At 44.2% G+C, this 17,643-nt stretch overlaps 1 protein-coding gene across 1 annotated transcript in view; it reads right to left on the minus strand.

Annotated features, from left to right (window-relative positions):
• GRIP1 (glutamate receptor interacting protein 1) overlaps nucleotides 1-17,643 on the minus strand; it is a 224,165-nt gene that overhangs the window by 12,262 nt on the left and 194,260 nt on the right. Inside the window, exons 21-23 of the mRNA XM_039234294.1 lie at nucleotides 14,263-14,419; nucleotides 13,331-13,442; nucleotides 8,359-8,592 (exon numbers count right to left, since the gene is read on the minus strand). Of these exons, the coding sequence (XP_039090225.1) occupies nucleotides 8,359-8,592; nucleotides 13,331-13,442; nucleotides 14,263-14,419 (503 nt within the window). The remainder of the gene's footprint in view (nucleotides 1-8,358; nucleotides 8,593-13,330; nucleotides 13,443-14,262; nucleotides 14,420-17,643) is intronic.

Genomic DNA, 17,643 nt, shown 5'->3' on the forward strand with positions numbered 1-17,643 from the left:
TCTCAGGATGGCCTGGTTACTCAGCACCTGCTCCCTCTGCTCCTGCTTCCGCTTTCTGGCTCCCAGGTCTGCCCTGGCCTGGCTCTTCTCCAGCTCCTGACCCTGTCCAGCTTCCTCTGAAACCTTCAGACCTCCATTGTCCTTAAGTCTACGTGGGCCTCCTTGCTTCAAGGGCCACCGGCATCTCTAGCTGGGAGGCATGCCCTCCGCTCACCCTGTGGGCTTGTGGGAATTCCGGGCCAGGCTCACTGTCATTCAGGAGGTCGGACAGGACAAGGATCCTGGGAACAAGGCGAGAGTTGTTATCTGTCTAAGGCAGAGAAAGAGACAAGCCCTGGGCAAGACCATGATCAGTGTAATCCTTACTACAGCCAGACAAGTTATAGGACAGAACAATGGTGAAGAAAGAGGTCCTACAGGCTACTCTCCAAGGACCAGGCCATTAGGGGGACAGGGTGACCCTCAGAGAGCTGCTACGCCGCTTGTAAATGAACACCCTATAGAGAACATAAATAATATCTTACAAACCTATCAGTGAACATATTGATCACAACAGAGACATAAAGACATCAGGATGAGGTGAAGGATCCCTGGCCAGAGCTGGACTTAAGGGAAGCTACTAACATTGGAGCCATAGCATAAAGCACATTGGGGCGCTGAGACTGCTGTGGTCATCTGAGTCTGGGGCCCGCCACTCTGTTGGACTCATGTTTCCATGGCTCCGAGCTCAGACCCGGCAGAGATGGATGGCAACTTGCTGAAGAGTCATACGATGCAGACTGAGCTGGGCCAGGTGGAGTCGCAAATGAAAAGGTACCCATAAGGGTGCTGCCTTTTCCCCCCTAGAAGTCACAGGGCAGCTTTAACCCTAACTTGGAAATCTCATTCTAGCTTTACTGCTTCCCCTGCCCCACTGACGAGACATACAGAAAGTTTCTTCTTCGCTGATAGCGAGAGGCCTGCTTGGGATTCTCTCTTTTTCACTCACTGCCCCTCCTCCACTCGTGTGTGCTCTCTCTCAAAAATAAACTAAAAAAAACCCCCAAAATCTTTTAAAAAAAAAAAAAGAATTACATTTTCTACGTTCTGAGGAGTGCATTTTAACAGGATCATAGATAAAGCAGAGGGAATGACCCTTCTGGAGGCCTGTCAGGGCTGAATGCCATTACTCATCTTAAAACACACAACGCAGCCTCCACACACATCCACACATCCACGTCCCTCCAACAATGTTCTGATTATTCGCTGCTCCTGGTTTTACAGGGAGGGAATATGTTCCTTAGACGGAGGTGGTGACTAGTAACGAGACACTCCTCCATTTGTCTTTGTCTAAACAGATTTCTCATTCTGGATTACATCTCCTCTCCGGGGCTCTAAGGAAGGTGGAATCTTCTTTTCAGGCTGGGACGCCGTGGAGATCTGTGTTTCCGGGTTTCTGACATCGCATGGCTCAGGCAAGGCTCTGAACGATGGTGACTTCCTCGGGGAAAATGCTGTTTGTGAAGGCGCCTCTCCTGAGCAGGATCCTGCCCCCGCCTTCGCTAAATGAGAAAACTAAGGTGTAGACAAGTGACACAGCTAATGACTGTCAGGCTGTGACCAAACCTCGGTGTGCCTGACCATGAAGTCTGCATTCTTTCTAACTGATCACCCCTTGCCTAGAGAAAGAGAAACTGCAGCTAGCAAGTAGGGATAGGCAAAAGCAAAAGGTTCATACATTCAGCTTGTCATTTTTAGCTTCTAGTGACTTCCAGAGTAAGACCATTCTATACTAGCTATTTGGAGAAGGTCTATACCTGCCACGAGGAGTCATTTGATCTTGAGTACCAACTCCAAATATTTGGTGAAGAAAGAGGCATGTGTCTGAATAAGATGTGTGTTTGCATTTCATATTTCCTCTTAGGGCTAAGCCACTTTTCCTGACTCAGGCAGAATATTGCAAAATAAGCTGCCATTAGGCACAGAAAATGACACTCCTTACAAGGAGAAAAACAACTTTATCATATCAAGAAAAAGATCCCCTATGGAAACATTCAGATACACTGAAAATGCAAAGTGAACTTGGGCTGGGAAAAAAGTTGATGGTGGCAAAGGCAGCCATAAGAAATAAAGAGCTTCCTGGGGCGCCTGGGTGGGTCGGTTAAGCGTCCAGCTTCGGCTCAGGTCATGATCTCATGGTTCGTGGGTTTGAGCCCCATGTCGGGCTCTGTGCTGATGGCTAGCTCAGAGCCTGGAGCCTGCTTCGGATTCTGTATCTCCCTCTCTCTCTGACCCTCCCCTGCTCACGCTGTCTCTCTCTCAGTCTCAGAAATAAATAAAATATTTTGAAAAATTAAAAAAAAAAAAAGAAATAAAGAGGTTCCTGACAGGTGACTTAAGTGTTCCAGGGTCACACCACCAGCAGCCATAAATAAAAGTAGATGCTGAAGAAGTATTTTTAAAACCTTTCTGTAAAATGATAAATACAAAATAGCTGCATACAATGAAGGAATAAAATTTTGTTTAAAAACAAAGGACAGGGCAAAAAGAAATGTCAATTATGATAAAAAAAAAAAAGTGCAGGGGTGGGGCACCTGAATGACTCAGTTGCTTAAGCATCCGACTCTTGATTTTGGCTCAGGTCACACTCTCACAGTTCGTGAGTTCGAGCCTCTGTGAAATTCTCTCTCCCTCTCTCTCTGCCCCTACCCCACTCATGCCTTTCCTCTCTGTCAAAATATATACATAAACTTAAAAAGAATTTTTTTTAAGTAAAAAACTTCCAGGGGCACCTGAGTGGCTCAGTCGGTTAAGCGCCTGACTCTTGATTCCAGTTCAGGTCATCATCTCATGATTTTGTGAGTTCAAGGCCCTGGGAGCAGGGAGTATGTTTGTGATTCTGTCTCCTCTCTCTCTTCCCCTCTCCCACTCCTGCTGTCTCTGTCTCTCTCAAAATAAATAAATTGCCTTAAAAAAAAAAAAAGTCCATGGGGTGCCTGGGTGGCTCAGTTGGTTGAGTGTCCAACTTTGGCTCAGGTCCTGATCTCACAGCTTGTGAGTTCGAGCCCCATGTCAAGATCTGTGCTGACAGCTCAGAGCCTGGAGTCTGCTTTGGATTCTGTGTCTCCCTCTCTCTCTGCCCCTTTCCTGCTCGAGCACTCTGTCTCGGTCTCTCTCTTTCAAAAATAAATAATAAAACTTAAAAAAAAAGTCCAAATGTTCTGAATGTGGGGAAACTTTCTACTTTACACACAAACAAATCTTTTTTGCTTTCAAGTATGCAAAGAAGTACAGCTAGAATTCATCTCAGAAATAGATTACGTGGACCTAAAGGATATGTAAGTGTCAGAAGGGAAAGGGCTATCAGTGAACTGTAGCTAAGATCACAGGCTCCTTATCTGCAAGGAGAAAGAATCTGTGGTAAGCTATAGTACCAACTGGAATTCATTTTAAAGATAAAATCCAGAAGTGCTAGGGCTAGGGTTGAGGATGCAACCTCATTTTCTTTTCTTTTCTTTTTTTAATGTTTATTCATTTTTGAGAGAGCGAGAAAGACAGAGTGTGAGCAGGGGAGGGGCACCGAGAGAGGGAGACACAGAACAGGCTCCAGGCTCCGAGCTGTCAGCACAGAGCTTGATGGGGGGCTCGAATCCACAAACTGTGAGACCATGACCTGAGCTGAAGTTGGACACATAACCAACCGAGCCACCCAGGTGCCCCTAGCTCATTTCCTTTTTACCCTGCCACCCAGCTGCTGTCAATGATCTCGCTGAAACAGAATAATGACCTCCACTGGCAAAACCTAAAGAAGTGATTTCAGGGGCACCTGGGTGGCTCAGTCGGTTAAGCGTCTGACTTTGGCTCAGCTCATGATCTCCCGTTCATGGGTTCGAGCCCTGCATCGGGCTCTGTGCTGACAGCCAGCTCAGAGCCTGGAGCCTGTTTCAGCCTGTGATTCCCTCTCTCTGACTCTCCCCTGCTCATGCTGTCTCTCTCTCAGAAATAAATAAAACAAAACAAAAAAGAAGTGATTTCAATCTTTCGGGTGCAAAAGAGCCCAATGAGGAGGTTGCTAAAATGCAGCTTCTTCGCCTGCACTCCCAGAAAGTGCTGTCCAGGTAAGTCTGGGTGGGGTTCAGAAAACCCAATTTTTTTTTTTAATGTTTTATTTATTTCTAGGAGAGAGGGACAGCATGAGCAGGGGAGAGTCAGAGAGAGGGAATCACAGACTGAAACAGGCTCCAGGCTCTGAGCTGGCAGTCAGCACAGAGCCCGACGCGGGGCCTGAACCCACGAACCGCGAGATCATGACCCAAGCGAAAGTCGGACGCTTAACCGACTAAGCCACCCAGGCGCCCCCAGAAAACCCAATTTTAACAAGCATCCCATGTAATCATGGTAAAGATCATCAGAGGTTTTTATGCCAAACTACCACCTAAGGCAGTACTCTGCAAACTTTTGATTGAGACTCTGATAAACTTCAAAATCAGTTTAATATATGAGTAAATTTGAAAAAAAAAACATAAAAAATAGAAAACGTTAGTGTCAACTGTGCACTCAAGTTCTGGATTCATTCCAATATGAGTGAGGATGTCTGTCTGTCCTGAATTGTGAGGTTAAATGTATTTCGGATCATCTTAGCCGACACAGTCTGAGAGGTCGTGGCCTCAGGGGACTTGAATATTACTTCCCTGTGACCCCTCTCACTGTCCCCCACACCCTACCAACTATCAAATCATCATGTCGGCTCCAATTTCCTCCCCCATTCACACAGCCAGCGAAGGAAGAGGGGCTGCATTTCTATGTCTGTTCCAAATGTCATGTAGGACAAGTTGCTTTTGGGGTTGAGGAATGAGTGCAGACAGCTTGAAGGAAGACTCTGGCAGACCTGGAAGAGCTTCAGACACAGCAGATGGCGTGAAATGAAAGAAAACCATACTGACCCTGACTTGAGCTTGGTCTTTTCTGAAGGTCTGAAGGAAGAGAAGGAATGGCAAGGAGGACCATTTGGAAAAGTCGTAGGTGAATAATGGAAAGAAGCTGAAACCCAAGAGACTGGAAGATAAGCCACACTGTATTCTTTCTGTATGAAGATGACGTTCGTTACCCGTCATCCGGAGATGGAGCTGTTTTTGCTTTTTGTTTTTTCTTCCCAGGAACGAGGATGGATACTTGCCCACTCATTCTTTCCCCCTTGATCTAGCTTCTGGTGAACATAGTATGGGTTTGCAGGTGCTGGCTTGGACATAGACAGATCTGTAACCTGTCCTCAAGGAGGCAGATTTCATCGAGTAGCAAATAGCCACAAGAAAGATGGCGACGGAAAATGATACCAAGCTCGTTCAGAATGATGTGCTATTTACCTCATCCACCCTCTTCACTCTCATCTTTGATGCCCCTTGGGAACTCCTCCACCAGCTCCATTTGAAAAAGTCCAGCAAGGGGGCTCTGGGAACTGAAAACTGGCCCTCATTCCACTTGCCAAGCTGTGTATCCAGCTCGGGGTTATCTTCAACTTGAAGAAGGAACGTTTTTTCTAATTCCACGGTTACCACCCAAAAGAGTGCCTTTCCCTTATTTTTACAAAGGGTTAGTATAGGCTGGCAGCGCCCCACTGGGAGGATAACTCGATCCCTCCCAAAAGTCACTGTGTCAGGCGATCGTGAGGCATTCAAAAGACACCCACATGCAACATACAAGCACAGCCACAGTCTGAGTGACTTTTCTGCTCACACACTTCAGAACTGGAGAATGTATTTAAGCACAAACATGTGAATGGCCTAACGAATGACTGAATTCTCTTAAAAAGTAAAAGATGCCCGGGCTGTGAGCATACACCACTCCCAGAATTCCCTGCTCTCAGACTGTCGACTCTCTGGTTACATTTTCCCTTAACCACATCTTTTTGTGCGCCTTATAATGCCCAGGACACCATGCACTTACAAGAGGCCTATTTTGTCTGGGATCAATTCAGATGATGTACTTATTGCCACCCCTGAGGGGGAAAGGTCAAGTGCGTCCTTCCGTGTGTGTGATCCCGTGGCCTCCTGATTCACACAGTGCCACGGAGATGTTCCAGCTAGTCCACACACTGCCGCTCATCGTGCCGGCAAGTGGATGACGCCTTTTTAAAAAATAAGATCGATTTTCAGCACAGTCACTTGTTTTCAACCTCAGCTGTAACAACTTGCACACCCCATTCATCGTCATTATCTTTGCTAAATGCTTTCAGTGCAAGAGGGATGGGGAGACAGGTCTTTGTCCCGGTGCGCTATCAATAATCTTCCTTTGAGGAAAGTGCTTCACTCTAAAAGGAAAAATGAGTCTATTTTATACTTGCTATTTTCCCTATCCTGCAGATGGGGATAATAAATACCTGCTAAGAAGGGTTATTGTAAGGGCTAAAAATACAGAGTATTGCATATAATAGGAACTCAGTACATGTTGGTATCTTTTCCCTTTGGGGCTGAAGGAGGGAGGTTTATGAAGGATGCTCTTCTCTGCCTGGGCAGAAATTTTGAGAAGAGGGAAAGGCAGATTCTTAGACACCTGAGGGAATCAGATTAGGCTAACTCTTTCTTGGTACAGCTGAACTGGCACTGACTATATAGCTTCTGCTATTTAACCAGCCTACGGGACCTCACAGCCTCCTGATGGGGTTTGTCAACTAGCACATTAGGACATCTGACTGGCGGTGAAGGCTGGTGTTTACCAAACAGATGCATCAATTCAGGGTGGCTGGAGAAACAAGCTAACTTGTGGCATGGGGCTAAACCTGGGTCCTGGCCTGAAAATATCCGAAACTTCTTTGCTTTTCTGCATGCCTGTAATTCCTCTTCACGCACAAGGCTCCAATTCGAGGCTTTGGTCACTTTGGGATATTTCCATTCCCTCAATATACCACAATCTTTGACATCCCTTTGCACAAGCTTCCTTCCTTCCTTCCTTCCTTCCTTCCTTCCTTCCTTCCTTCCTTCCTTCCTTCCTTCCTCCCTCCCTCCCTCCCTCCCTCCCTCCCTCCCTCCTGCATCTTCCTGCAGAGTTAGCACCTACTTCTAACAAGCCTTTCCTGTCTCTTCTGTGGTGGGTGAGGGCCCAAGGTCTTGCCTCTCTCATTGTACTCACCTCACCATCTTCCCCGTTTCCCAGACTCTCTCCCCGTTGGACCATGTGCCCGCTGATGATTTACAACACACTAGTTAAGTGAATGCATGTGCAGTATACGTATGAAATGAGTGAATGAGTGCGAGATGATTCTACCCAGGACGTCTTTAGAGGAAAAAGGGAGTGTCTGGCCTGTTAACTCCTCTCAATCCAACATTTACTCGCTTTTCTGGGTAAGACAAATAACTAATTTCTAGGTTATTAACAGATTACTAACAGCAGAGAGGGGCTAGGTTCTCAAGAAAAGTGGGACAAGATTATTACGGTCCATACACCTTTATGTATTAAATAAAGCATTAGTTCCATGAAAGAAAAGCAGGGACACCTCCTTTCCACTGCTCTCCTTGCCCTGGGTTCTGCAAACACTGTGCTTTACATATGCCTTGCTTATACTCCGCCAGCAACTCAAATTCAGCTCTGGGTGCCATAGCGTACTTTCTTCCATGAAGCCAAATGCGGCAACCATCACGGGCTGAGACGAACATACCAGGACCTGCCCTGTCTTGACCCAAGACATCTAAATTATGCCCCGAAGAGAACGTCCTGTCTTCTGCACCATATGATCTACTGATAAGCCTGCAATTAAAGATTAAGCATTCCTACATTACACCCGAACCTCATTTTCAATGAAGACATGAGTGTTATGACATTTAGAATACCCATAGGGCACCTGGGTGGCTTAGTTGGTTAAGTATCTGACTTCGGCTCAGGTCATGATCTTGCAGTCCATGAGTTTGGGCCCCACACGGGGCTCTGTGCTGACAGCTCAGAGCCTGGAGCCTGCTTTGGATTCTCTCTCTCTCTCTCTCTCTCTGCCCCTAACTCACTCATGCGTGTGTGCTCTCTCTAAAAGAAATAAACATTGAAAAAAAATTTTAAAGAAAATCCTCCCACTTTGAAAGAAGTTGGCATGACAGACCAGTTCATCAAAACTCCATGGGATATGAGAACCACTAATTTTTCTAAGAAGATTTTGGCTATAAATACATCACTAGGTAATTCATTGCTCCAAAGCGAATTCTCTCTGTTTTACGGCATAACCTCCCAAAGATCGCATTTTGAGCACAAAGTCTCTAATCATCTGCCTTTAAGCTCTGGCTTCCCTCCCTGGCTGAGCCCGCGGTACAGTGTCATTACCAGGCTTGCATCAGGGTGCTCACACGGCGCTGAATGGCTGCTAAATGTGACCACAGAAAGGAAAGAAAGCATCCTGACCTTGTGCAGCTCCACAGGAGTTGGGGACATGATCTCCTTTATTTCTTGTTTCATTTTTCGCAGGGTGACAGACTTCCTGCCCACATCGGAGGGCAGGGTGTTGCTCCGAGTTGTTTGGCTATAATGCGGCCGCGAGCTGCTCCGTTCCTGGAAGCTGGCTTGTCGCCCCAGCTGACTGCGAGGTGTTGGGGCCTCATGATTCAAACTCATCGTGCTCCCCGACATGATTGTTGCCTGTGGCATTGACAATTTTCAGAGACAGTTAAGCCATGGACTAAGAAAAGGGTCCGGTTGCTCAACAGTAAGCACATTTCTCCTTCTGCCCAGTCAAAATACAGTCTCTTTGGGGCATAACCAAAGGCTGGAGATTGGACGTACTAATTGAACCATGTAAGTTTGGAAAAATGCTTTGCAAGTGACATTTATAATGTACATCTCAAATCCAATTTAAGTACTTAAGCCATTGAGTTTATTTAATCAAATACCACCCCTGGCAGTTTTGAGGCAAATTGAAAAGCTGTAACATTTGCTTACTGCAAACTACATTTTAGGCATTAACTTTCCAGTGAGTAGGCTCTAAAGATGGGATCCGTGAAGCAACTTCAATCTGTCTTATAGAAATGACTAAGAACTTTTCAATGGGACCAGGTGGCCTCTGTTTGCAATGCTGCCTCTAGCTCCCCCTAGAGGTGACAATGGGCTGAAACAGGGCTATTGATACAAGGGCAAGGGCTTCTACCCAGTGCTGCCTGCCTACTGCTAGCATATGGTCTTTCCTTAGGCCGTGTGACCTGCCCCAGAAATTTGTAGACCAGCAAGGTCTCCATGTATTTCACATGGGTCAACATTTCTTAGATACGGCCTTTGTGTGAGATCCTCAGAGAGGTGAAAGAGTACTCATTTATTGTGCTACCGGATTCAACCCTTTGCTCAAAAGCTGGGAAACTTAGATTGGATTTTACCAATGAATGGGGAAGTCTGTTCAGTTTCAAATATGTTCATACACAAGGAAAGGCAAGATTAGATCCCAAATATGACTGAATTTTAGAAGTGAAACTAAAAAGGCATTTGAAACCAATGTCCTGTTGAGAATGTTCATTTTCCATGGCTAGGGACTGCTAAAATTCCAAAATTATGCCTGAAGCCAGCTCCGTCCTCCTCAATAGGATGGCCGGATAATGGTAAACTAGCATTGGGGAACATGCCTGAAGTCATGGCAACAGAAAGTAAACTCCACATGCTGTGTGCTGGCTGCGACGTGATCATTGGTCTACATGAACACTGATGCTAAAAGTAACCATGCTTCGTTGAGTCCTGTGTTCCCCTATTTAAGCCTCAAAACAACTTTATGAAACAGACACTGTTATTCCTCCTAATTTGTAGGTGCAGACACTGGGGCACAAAGAGGCTGACTTACTCAAGGTCACATAGGCTCCATCACATAGATGGAGCCAGGGGCACCATTTAACATGACTGATTAGAAGGGAACACTGCAAAGTGATAGAGCTTTCATTTGTTGTCTCCCTAAGATTTTGTAACACTCAGATTGACCTGGTGTTTGACTATACACACGCCACTAACAAGGTCTTTGAACTGCAGACAAGTATTGGTGCACATGTACCTATATCTACAACTCCGTTGAAAAAGAACAAAACCAGTTACCAATATCCTGACTAGATCAGTTATCTCACTGATAATTTTGAAAAAGAAACGTGTAATTGTAAGGCTCCAACTGACCATTAACATGGTAGCACTCGTAGTACCATATGTAGTACCATATATATGTGTATGTAGAATGTCACCTAATATTTATGATCAATTTCTGATAGGTTTTACAGTTACCATACTTCTCCATTTCTGTTATGGAAAGGGATGCCCAGAGAAGTTGAGCAAGTTGCCCAAGAGTCTGAGATTATAGCCCTCACTCCCTGACTCCAGAAAACTTATTCTTGACTACCAGGCTACAATGCTTCCCGGGCAAGTATTAGGTTGAAGCATCTAACATTGACTTTCTAGGAGATTAATATTTAAACCAATGTGGATTAACCATACTATTGCTTTATTTCAGTTATATCCCTTTATAAAATGGAGAGCTTTGTTGGTGTCATGGGACATCCTTTGTTTTACGGCACTTAACCCACATACAGCCTTTCTTTGTCTACTGTCCATGACAGAGCCCAGTGATTATTTTCCCGCTGTGCTGACCATCCATCTATTGTTTTTACCTACTTAGACATGTTATTTGCTTTGTTAACATCTATGTTTTATATTCATTTTTCAGGAGACCAGCAGGAAGCACGTTGGAAGTAAGATACTTAATCACATTTCTGCTTCGCAGAGCCTTAGCCACTACAGAAATTCCAAACTGATCTAGATGGAGTTCTTTTTTTTTTTATTATTATCTTAGAGGTATTTATTCCAAAGTTGTTTACATCCCTATTGATAACTAAAATCATTAGAAAGATCACTGGAAACTTGGTCCACCCAGATCTTATCAACCCTCCTATTGAATAAAGGAGACAAAACTTGGGAGGAACCAAGTTTCCAAAGCACAGCTTGATTGCTTTGTTTAAAGTGGACTTCAGTTGAATTACTATGAAGGAACAGAAAATTTAAAATACAAATATAAAACCTAAAATAAAGTTGAAAAACGATTCTTTTAAATTATTTAGGATTTGTTTTCACTTCAGGAATATCTTTTGCCTGTTTCCATTTTGCACAGTTCAAAATTTATAGTTATAACCCTCCAAATTATCAATGAGATAACCGATATATGTCTAACTTAGCAAGGTATGTTCAAGAGTTTTCTATCTGATATTTAGTTAAAATTTCTTCCTATATTATACTACACAAAAAATAGTTAAGGCACTGCTCATTAATAAAAATGGTAAAAAAAATAATTTCTATTGAACAATTATTAAGTGTTATATTCTGTGAAGTGCCATGTAAGCATTAATTATATAATCCCCTTATTTTACAGAAGAATAAATATCTGGTAAGACAGATTAAGTAACTTGTCCAAAGTCTTAGTCTGAATTTTTTTCTTCTGTCTTAATATTTTTCAGTGCTAAAGTTGAACATAAATCATTGCTAGCTAATGGGAAGAATGACTAGTATAATTTTCATTTTCATTTCAATTGTAATCATTTTTCATGTTAGCTAATCTTTTACATTTATTATGGTTCTAATATGCTGTAGCTTTTAATACTGGGTGTAAATTTCATATGCAGGAAACTAGCTCCAATACTATTTTTTGCGCAGTAACATTTGCAATCACACAATCAGAGTTCATTTAAACTAGTGAATGAATATTCTTTTTGATAAAAGTATAAATAAGACTGTAGATATGCCGGTCATTCTTCCTCATTGAGGACTTTAATTTCCTTTTGGCTTATACGCTCAACTCATTTTCTTTCTGGATTTATAATTTCAAGAGCCACACCTGCCTGAAGCTATGTTAGAAAAAGTTTATTGGCTATTGCAACATAATTTCTATGTTCATAGATATTGTTTTCATTAGATAACTCAATTTGCTAGCTAATGGGGACCATGACTAGGACACTGAATGAAATGAGTGAAAACCCAACCTCACTGTGGCATTTTTTACATCACCCTTGTTTTACTTGCTGTAAGTTATTAGAAGAATGGCTGTTTCTTTAAGAGAAGTATCAAAATGCAAAATGGAAAAGGCATATGAGCCAAACATGTTTCGAAAGCAGTATGCTCAAGGATTGTGAATTGAGCTCATTATCCAGTTTGGAACCCTTCTGCTAATCATTCTACATACAGGAAGTGGTAAAAGTTTAAATAAGCCAGCTGATACTTAAGCATTTTACTCTTTTTGAAAGTTGCCTAAAAAGGAATCGATGGCCAATGTCTTAACTTATTTAAGTTTTATAGTATTATCCATCTCCAGGCCCTTTAACTGTGCTCCGAAGTTTCGACTCATGCCAGGTAATACTATATTTATAAACTCAAACTAATATTTTTCTTTATAATTCTCTTTGCAGATTCACAAACATTAGAATCACATAAAATATCCACACATGCAATTGAGAAGCAAAATAATATAAAGATGAGTATTTGTTTTAGATTTTGCAGTCTCACCCAGTTATGCCATTCACATTCCTTATGGTGACTTGGGGACCTCGTATGACATCAAAATAAAAACGAGACTTTCGCCACTTTACTTTTTACAGCTCAGAAAATTTAAAAAGAACATAAAAGGAAACAGCCCAGGACCCTCCTAGACCACAGTGTGAATATCGTCAGCAAATTCACGGCTTTGATTAAAGAACTCACCAGGAGTCCAGCTACTGTGTTCCAGCTCGCCACAACTCCTAGAATTCACACTAAGTTAATACGGAATCAGGATTTGCAATTAACAGCAAAGTACTGTGTCATATTTTGGCTGCTTTTCACACAGACTGGCCATTTTCACCAGCTGCACTTGTCATCTACTTGAAGGGCAAAATAAAATAAAATAAAATAAAATTTCCTCTTATGTTCCTCGTCACGATCAAATTAATCGCTATACCAGGTACAAATGAACACATGCCAAAGAAACCTTTCTAAAGCAAGTAAGAGGATGAGACGCGCCCCTGCTTGGGGGGCTTAGCTCCCTCCCCAGCGATTCGGTGGCAAACAGGTACAGTCAGGGTTAGCCACAAGTCAGAAAGCTCGGGGTGGGGGGTGGGGACAGGGAAATAAATACTTTCAACTGCACTGAATAAAATCAAATTGCTGTCCAGAAGGCAAGGGGGCAGGGAAGGCAGCTTCACAAGCAAAAATATAAACATAAAGGGTAGCTACCAAGAGAGCCATGTTTCTCAAAGACACACGCCTGTCAGCTTTCTCCTGTGGAAAGGGGTTAAAGCTTTTAAATGAACTGAGGTGATAAATGCCAACTCAAAAGGACCAAAAGAACAAAAAATGAATGTAGAAAGAATGCAAGTAGCAGGACCGAGGCTACCTCGAGTTCTCTCAGAATTCCCGACTGCCCACAGGTTTCCAGGTCCTCCAGCGCCTGGGACCAGAAGTTTTCCTCTTGTTCAGCCTCCGCACTGTCGGGAGCCCCTGTAAAACTGTCATCAGAAAGCACAGTCTGGGGTGAGAACTCGCCAGACATAATGCAGACTCTCTCTCTTTCATCTCACTTTAAAACAAACAAAAAAAAGATTCTTTTTGGAGCTGGCTTTCTTCCAACTGGAGCCGCCAAGTGAGGGTGCTCTAGGAAATGCAGAGTATCTCAGAGAACAGAGGGAGGGAAGGACCCCGGTGCTATTAACTGAATTTCAGGGTGTTCGTGGCTCCTTCAGGGTGAATTGCATCAACACGGCATCGTGTGGGAATATCTTTCAACTGCTCTGTTGAGTGCAAGAGAAATCAAGAAATCAAGCTTCCCTCTAAGAGAAAAACGTTTTCCCACTTGTAAATGTCAGGAGAGATCAAATGATGTGCCATCAGCTTTTGTGAATTTCCTTAAAATATTTTGGTAAGGAACAGAATGCTAAAATACATCTCAATTCAAAATGTGGGATCCTTGATGTATCTTCCCCCCCCACCCCCCCACAAATGTAAGCTAGCATGAAGCAACCTTTTAAATGAAAGGAGAGGTGACTAGTCAGAGAGTGAGGACAAGGTTTACAGATGCAGATTTTCCCACATGCTATTGTTTTTATTAGGGAAATATGAGCTCTGTGTCTGGCTGTGTGTGGGGTGGTCCCAGGATCCAGCTGGGCAGGCACAAGTCTCTGAGCCCTGCCATGGGGCCGGCATTGATGACAGTGGCTCCCATAATGCTTCCGACTCTAGCAATATGTGCCATCATCAGTAGAGAGATGCAGATCTGGGCTAATGGCCACAAAGCAGTTTGGACAGGGCAGCAGTGGATGAAAGCCTTACCCACTGACTGTGGATCGGTCCCAGTCTTCATTACCCAGCCCCACGTCTGGGTAAGTCTGGCTCCGCGGCTTCGCGACTGGGGACAGGCTGCCTCTCTGTTTGGGACCCCTCCACTCGTAAGTGTTGAAGTTGTAGCCTGAAGCCTGAAAGCCAGAGCCTGGAACAGAAACAAAGTGTCATCTTCTGTTTCTGAGAAAGATTCGAGAGATCTGTTTGGGAACTTGACTTTTTCTGTGGTTTCCATTAGTTTGTTTAAGGCAGTTGACCTTAACTGAATTTGGGATTCTAAAGGCCATCAAGATGATCCCCAAATCTTATATCTGAAACACATTCACACGTGTTATGTCAACTGATTCCAACAGCCCTGAAGTAAGACCCTCAGACCTAAGCAGGCGGGCCCGCTTATGAGGGCTCCTGCCCTGTTCTCTCTGGGCAGGAGATCCCCTGGACCAGGGGAGGTGCCCACCAGACCTGTGTCCAACCCTCTCTAGAGCAAGTTCTAGAAAGTGAGGATCCTGCATTTCCTGCCCACACAACCCCATGATCACTTCCAGGGCGTGTGAGGGCTCCTTATCCAAGTCTGTCCTTTTGGGATTAAAATTTGCCACCAGATGTGGGTTCCAGGCCCAAGGAGTAGCCAAGCGGCTGCTGGTTGCCGAGTGTGGATGGAGCCTGGCTACGTGGGGCTGGGACCCACTCATGTCAGGATGACTGAATCCAGTGAGAAATGGCTTGTCAGTAAGAAGAGGTGTGGAATAAGAAGGTCAACAGCAATAACAACAGGAAACACATGGTAGGTACTCAGGCACCCAGAGCTACATTAAGTGCTTTATTTCCATTGCCTTACTATTCTCCATAACTGTATTTGAACGTAGGTACTATTACTATGTTCACTTTACATATGAGAATACAGCGGTTCAAGTACCGAGGGGTATCTGCAAACTCTCCTGGGAGTTCCAGTCATAACCTTCGGAGAATCAGTTCTGTATTTATTTTTTTAAAAGTTTATTTATTGAGAGAGAGAAAGGGTGGGGGGGAGGGGAAAGAGAGAAAATCTAAAGTGGGCTCTGTTCTGACAGCAGTAAGCCTGATGCAGGGCTCGAACTCACAAACTGTGAGGTCATGACCTGAGCCGAAGTTGGACGCTTAACCGACTGAGCCACCCAGGCGCCCCAGGAGAATCAGTTCTTAGACCCTCAAGTTCCTTAAGCACGTTTCCCCAAATCGACCCTATGAAAAGGACCAGAGATCTGAGATCTGTTGACTCTCCCTTGTCACTTCCCCCATCACAGTAGGTCTTCTGCCATGTTACCCATGAAAGACACATGCCTTATCCATCTCAAACCTTTGAAGGAGCTTGGCTGTAGGATGTCATCAATTCAAGGGATAATTTGGGAAAGCCTCCTTCCTGAGAGATGCTCTCTCGGGAGTAGTGCCTTATTTTAACCAGGCATGGACTCCTGGCAAGGCTTTCCCCCTCCCTCATTCACCGGTCTCTCTGCGTCTCAGAGTTAGAATTCTAAACAGTTGTCGGTTGGGAGGTGGGCATATTATTATTTTATTTGAATTGCAAAATGAAGACTGACTTCCTTTCTGACAGGGAGTTAAGTCTGATTAGCTTGCTAGGTGAGGCATAAAGAATGGCTTTGGCCATTGGGTTATATAATGGACAATTTTCCATCAATTTGAGCTAAATCCGTGGTTCCAGATTTTGACAAAGATACACTTAAGGCATACTGATGACAAACTGGAAGTTATAGTCTCCGCAAGCATTTACATTTTGGGAGAAGAAAATTAGATGACAACTCTAAATGTGTGATGGGGTATGTGGTTTTTCAAAAATCTTTTGGGAGGTTAGAACAGGAGAGCAGAGACTCAGTGGCAGCTCGGAGCTCCAGCTGGTGCTGTAACCATGATGCATGGCCTTGCCCACCATGTCAGGTTGGGACCCACTATGGGTGTGTGTGCGTGTGTCTCCGTGGATGTTCATGCGTGTATTCTGGGCTGCAATGGAAAATGGCCTTCTTGCTGCGTTTAAAAACAGCTACTACAGCAAAGAGGCCAAGGCCCCCATTTTCACATACAATGAAATGATGGGATCACATAAGGTGACTGTCTCCACAGCATCCCTGGTTTGTCGTACTCACTGTCCCTCAACCTGTGGGAGCCTATAATGCTGTCCTTACTGGGAACGTACAGGGGAAGCAGGGCATCCAAAGGATAATGCTCTGATCCCAAGGATTTGATCTTAAGAATGGAGGGAAACACCCACGGCTGCCAGAACCTTCTATGAACCTTCTGTTTTAGGATACCAAGCATGAGGAGTCCACGGTGCAGAGCAAATATTCACAGTTCAATACCTCAGTTTCTTCTCGGGTAACTACAGAAATGTGGCTAGCACATTTTGTGCAATGGATGCACTGCTTTCTGTCAAAAGTGGTGAATTGAGGGAACACACATGAATCTCTTCTTGAAGGGGAGTGACTCGGCACATCACTGCATTCCTCCAGGATCCCTGTGACAGCCTATCCATTTTCTCCTTCCTAGCGAGATAAACCACCCCCCCAAATACGTGAAGTCTCACTTTTTGTGATACAAAAAGAATTAGGGGGTAGCCTGCACCTCACTTGTGCTAACTAGCTGTAAACCTGTTAAGAGCCCAATGCTAAATGGTGGTGTTCTCTGGACAGTAGATATCCTTTACTGATAAGCATTAATCCACTTGACCAATTAGTTCCCTGGGGAAATTCTAGCAAGTTTTATTTATTTATTTATTTACTTACTTAATTTAATGTTTATTTTTGAGAGAGAAAGAGAGAGGGTGAGAGAGAACTAGCAGGGGAGGGGCAGAGAGAGAGAGAGAGAGAGAGAGGCTGGAGGAATCCTAAGAAGGCTTCATGCTGTGAGTGCAGAGCCCAACGTGGGGCTCGATCCCACAAACCATGAGAACATGACCCAGGCTGAAGTCAGGAGTTGGATGCTTAACTGACTGAGCCACCCAGATGCCTCAAATTCCAGCATGGCTTAAACTGGACAGATTAAGTTCCTGATTTTCCTTCCAAATGTTGTTTTTAAGTAGTTCCTGGTGACTTGGGCAAGATGCAGGCAGGCCTGGAGCAGGGGTGAAGCACTGCTCGTTACTGGGGAAACCTCTGTCTTAAAAAGCATGTCTGTCTGTCTACACTGAGGACACCTTGTGCTAATAAGCAGCATTAAATGATTATTGCATGATAACAAAGCAGGGCATGAAAAGGGGATACAATTCAAATATCTTTGGGTTAGGCGCAGACTCCAAAGAACGGGGTCTGGACCACGTTGTGCTGGCACAGAGACTAAGAGATCTAGGTTCAAATCCCAGCTTCACCACCTCCTTGCTCTGTA

This window comes from Hyaena hyaena, unplaced genomic scaffold, assembly GCF_003009895.1.
Source record: "Hyaena hyaena isolate Hyena2069 unplaced genomic scaffold, ASM300989v1 scaffold_87, whole genome shotgun sequence".
Taxonomy (NCBI): domain Eukaryota; kingdom Metazoa; phylum Chordata; class Mammalia; order Carnivora; family Hyaenidae; genus Hyaena; species Hyaena hyaena.